This window comes from Tripterygium wilfordii, chromosome 8 (genome assembly GCF_013401445.1).
Source record: "Tripterygium wilfordii isolate XIE 37 chromosome 8, ASM1340144v1, whole genome shotgun sequence".
In the NCBI taxonomy this organism is placed as follows: domain Eukaryota; kingdom Viridiplantae; phylum Streptophyta; class Magnoliopsida; order Celastrales; family Celastraceae; genus Tripterygium; species Tripterygium wilfordii.
In genome coordinates this window covers 12,363,684-12,368,513 of record NC_052239.1, presented here as the reverse complement: position 1 = coordinate 12,368,513, position 4,830 = coordinate 12,363,684, and the positions used below count along the sequence as shown (strand labels likewise).

The window sequence follows — 4,830 nt, the reverse complement described above, 5'->3', positions numbered from 1 at the left end:
TTGTGGTCAAAGGATGGCTTATCAACTCTATGGATCAATCTTTGATTGGTAATTTCATACGGTTCCAAACGACTGGACAGGTATGGGATGCTATTGCTAATTGCCATGTGTAAATTAGCAAAAAAAAAAAAAATTCATGTCATCATAACAAGTGTCCACATCAACTGAAAATAGACGGTAGAGGCTTCTTTGGGTAAAAATGTAATGTATGAATGCTTCTTTTTGGGAAAAAGTTGCACAATGGCTTATTTGGCCCTTTGTGTATAGTACAAGGGCTTAAAAATAGTTTTCACTATTATTAATTTTAAAAAGTCTAAAAGTGATAATTATATAATAATCATAATAATAATTTTTTCTGTTCCGCAAGCCTGATAACATGTATTCATTTTTAAGAATACCATTCTTTGCCATCTGCGTTGGGTGTCCCAAACTTTGCGAACTGGGTTTGGTGTTATTTTTAGAGATGCGTATGGGACTGTTATGACATGTAGTACACTTGAAAGACAATCTTTATTGGACTCTACTCTGGCGGAGGCTTTTGCTGCTCTACATGCTATTAAACTAGTATGTGATTTGGGTTTTACTCATTTTATCTTGGAAGGTGATTCTTCAATTATTGTAGCGGCAATTGGTGGCGAAGAGATGTATTTTTCTGCTTGGCGCTCTGTGATTTTGGAGATTCGGAGGTTGTTTACATACTTTCATAGTTGGTCGGTTTATCATGTTGGTCGCAATACGAACTCTGCAGCACATGCCTTGGCCAAGTTCTCTTTCCATGTTCTTGGTCTACGGGTGTGGATAGAGGAAGTCCCAGGCTCTGTCTTGCATATTGTTCAAGAAGATAAACGTAAATGGGAACTCATCCAAAGGAAACCGAGAGTACCAAGTTTGACACTTTAGATAGACATTTAAGTTTTTTATCTTTGTTTTTCACTGTCACTTTCATTTGAGTTGTTCTGTAGCTTCATAGCCATGCACTATATGTTAGTCTACTTTTGCTTATAGTGTAGCTAGACAATTCCACCAAATTGGTGGCCCGAGTGCCTTTATTGACCTCCAGTTCTTTTATCCTTTGGTTTGGGGCTCTTGAATATATTCCTGGTCCATGACCTTTTCAAAAAAAAAAACATGTATTCATTTTTATAACATATAATATAATTACAAGTTTTGTAATATAATATATTATATCATATCAATTTTGAAAAGACCACTCGTGCTTTTGGGTTTTTTTTTTTTTTCGCCTTTGCTACAATTGATGCCGTGTGTCGGTGTGTGTATGTGCTGACTTGTAAACCCTAGACTGGCTTTTTTGGGAATCCAGTGCTATGTGCTTGATCATGATTATATCATAATTGGATTAAAGTTAGTTAACAGGCTGTGAAAGGAAGTTGTTAAAAGAGTTCATTTGTGTTTCTGGTTATAATAGTTGAAACGCACCGTTTTATTAAACATTAGAGTCAGCTTTGGTCAAAACGCGAGATACAATTGTTGTTTTAGTTGAGTCGGTTTAATTGATTTCAGGCGCCATTAATGGATGGTTAGGATCTGATTAGTTAAAACAATTAGTAACCAACGGTTAAGATCATTTTTGGTGTTAGATACACACAGTTCTTCCAGAGATTAGAGGGCATCGAAGATCTGTTAAGCTTTTCCTTATATTTTCTATTGCTTGTTCTTCAAGAATCCTCTGGTAATTCTTCTCTGTAATTTCCTTCCTGGTTTGCATCTGAAGTATTGATCGTTCCATCAATAAGAATCTTTTGTTTGAATTCATCTCTCCTATATTCTTCTACAATTCTAGTTACTGTTCTAGCCCTAATTGTGAGTGAGATCATAACATCCAGGTCGATCAAATTACGAAATCCAAACGAAAATGGCGAGCAGGTCTGCTTCTAAATTCAAGCGCTTCAAAGATTTGTATATTAAGATAAACATACTTAAAATCAGTGGATATTATGATAAATCATTGGAAGAAGTGACGAAGATGCTCAAGGCGTATCCCCAGGCTTCTACTCCCTATTTGCTCAAGGCTTACGTTCTGTTAGAAAAGGCAAAAGATCCTGCTGCTCTTAAGCCAGTCGCCAAAGACTCACCGCCTTCTGAGGATCTTGCTGCTCGTAAGCCGGCCGCCAAAGACGTACCGCCGTCTGAGGATCTTGCTTCTCTTAAGCTGGCCGCCAACGACATACCGCCGTCTGAGGATCTTGCTTCTCTTAAGTCGGCCACCAACGAAGGACCGCCGTCTCAGGATCTTGCTAAAGCACGGCCATCATTGCATGCCACGCCTCCGCTCTTGAAGAGAGATTTGTTTCTGGTACAGGCTGAGCAAGCCATTGAGGTGGCTATCCAATTATCGCCCTCATGCCTCGAATATGCTTTTTGCCGAGCAAGCATAAAAATGGCAAGCAACGCCTACTCAGATGTCATCCAAGAATGTGAACGGGCTCTCTCGATTATTCATCCCGTGGATGAACATGGTAAAATTGTCGATGAACTGGACGAGGCTGGTAATTTTGTCGAGAAAGAGCACTCTCTTGCTAGGCTTAACAATCTTAAAAAGGCATTGAAAGAACTCAGGAGAAAGGCTAAGGAACTTTTGGCAGGTAGGGCTGTGAGAGCTGCAGGGAGGACAGAGAGGAATGAAAGAGGTGAGAGGGGCTATGATAGCCAATTTGAGGTGGTGGGAACATCCATTGAGAATGATACAGAGCATGTCAGGGAGGGGGTGACAGGTCTTGATGATGTTGCCGGGACTTCAGGGGGCTGATGACTTTTGTGGTAAATTTCATTTGGTAAATCTCAGGCAGTCTTTTGATAGTTGCTCAGCAAAATGTATCTGGTTTTCCTAAGTTCAAATTTCTGTTGTGTTCGTGGGTATAGTTGTTTCTTTCTTTTATCAAATGTTACTTAAACTGTCATAGTTCTTTTTGAATACTGTTGAGAGGGACTTGCTTCATGCCCAAATTAAGAACTGAGTCATAGTTCCCCTATTGTCAAATGTTCTTTGTTTGTTTTGTGTTCTGGTTCTTGTTGAATACATTTTTTGTTGCGAGAGTAACAGGTTCATTACTATTGTTTCCCGTGTTTATTATGTTAGAATAACATTCAATTTCAATTGACTTCCAGTTAAAAATTTAAATTAATCCTCCAGTCAATTAGCACATTTTTCTTTTTAATTTTCAATTTCTGGATGAAAATTCAGTTATTATTAAGATTTTTGTTCAAATCATTTCAAGCACTCTGTGTCTCCATCCAGATTGCTCAACAACTGGTTGTAACTTGAAGAATAAGTTAAAGAAGCTTTTTGCTTAACTAGACATGGATTTTACTTTTGTCTATCCTGCCACTTGTAGAAGCAAATTGACAAATAACATGCGCAAATTTCAAATATCGTTTATGAAGTACACCTAGGAGCTATAGTCTACTTTCCATCTGTTCAATCCTGGTGAGCCCTTAGATCAGAGTGCCAGCATACTAATTCTTCATATTGTGTTTCAAAAAGTACTCCAAAAATTGAGTTAGCAAGAACCTTTAAAGCGACACCCGGCCCCTTCCCCCCACCATCCATCATTGACCAATGCATCAAGAATTTCATTGACACTGAAGCCATAACTTGGTGCAATTTTGTTGGAACGGATCTTATTTGATGCTTGTCAAATAATCTGTGTCAGCACCTATTCTCGGGGTTTGATATTTGACCAGGAACTTGTGAAGTCCTGCCGCATCAATAATTGTTGTAGCATGCCAAGGACCTTAAAAGCCAACCCCCACGTCAACTTGTTGCACTGCCATGACACGGGTTGTTCCATCAGTAGGTCTCCTTTACTCCTTCGAATTGTCACTATTGTTTCCCGTGTTTACTACATTAGAATGACATTCAATTTCATGTTGTGACGTCATTTTAGTATTGCATTATTCATCTGTTTCTATTTTTCCTTTTGAAAAGATGAACGTAACTTTAGCAGCAGGCCTGGGGGTTTGACTTTGAAGGCCCTCGAATCATCTGTGCTTGAGAAGTTCAAGTTCATTAAATGTCTATCAGTTTGGAAGGGAGAAAGATACGAAAACTTAAGAGGAGCAGATGAACTTTAAGTTTATAGAGTATGCCCTGTTGGCCTGACACAGTTTATGTACCGTTATACTCAACAGAGATGCTGATTTCGAAAATTACTTTGAAGACATCGCCTGTGCAAAGTTTGATGTGGTATTTGTTTTAACATGCATCTCTATTAAGATTTCTTTAAACTGATGGAGTTTTCTGCTGTCTATTTGTAGTTTCTTTTGCCTTCACCAGAGGACAAATAAATGGAGGTGTTGGTTCAATGGAGTTGCTGGAATTGGTTGTGATGGTTCTTTCAACTATCCTGTTACTTGCTAAGCAGATAATCTTCTCTCATATGATTGATGCAACGTAATGCCCTGATTTTTTTGGAATTTTCTTCTGTCGATCATATGTTGCTTATATTCGCTTCATAAGTTGATACTCACTTATAAGGTATCTGCTTTTGAATCAGATATATCATCAGGTTTAATGTTAGCCGTAACTTTCATCTTCCTTTTGCGGTGAACTTGATATTTATAGCTTCTTATCATTGGTTTTATGATCTTCATTTGATTGGTGGAGCCAGCTTTCCTGAGCAGCAAATGAGATTGATTCATTTGCTTAAAAAAATTAGATTTCAGCAGAAAGGATAGGAGGAGATGAAAAAATTATAGGGTCGGTGAGATCATTGATTTGAGTGCATATTCTTTCTCTTGTTAAGTCCTGAAGGTTTAGTCATTCTCGGGCAGACTTTTGATATTTGCTCAGCAAAATGTATCTGGTTTTCC

At 38.2% G+C, this 4,830-nt stretch overlaps 1 protein-coding gene across 1 annotated transcript; it reads left to right on the top strand.

Annotated features, from left to right (window-relative positions):
• The first annotated feature begins 1,576 nt into the window (after positions 1-1,576).
• On the top strand, positions 1,577-3,054 carry LOC120003710. Its single transcript, XM_038852759.1, has 2 exons — positions 1,577-1,690; positions 1,845-3,054. The coding sequence occupies exon 2, from the start codon at positions 1,874-1,876 to the stop codon at positions 2,765-2,767; it is 894 nt and encodes a 297-aa protein (XP_038708687.1). The 5' UTR covers positions 1,577-1,690; positions 1,845-1,873; the 3' UTR covers positions 2,768-3,054.
• Positions 3,055-4,830: the final 1,776 nt, after the last annotated feature.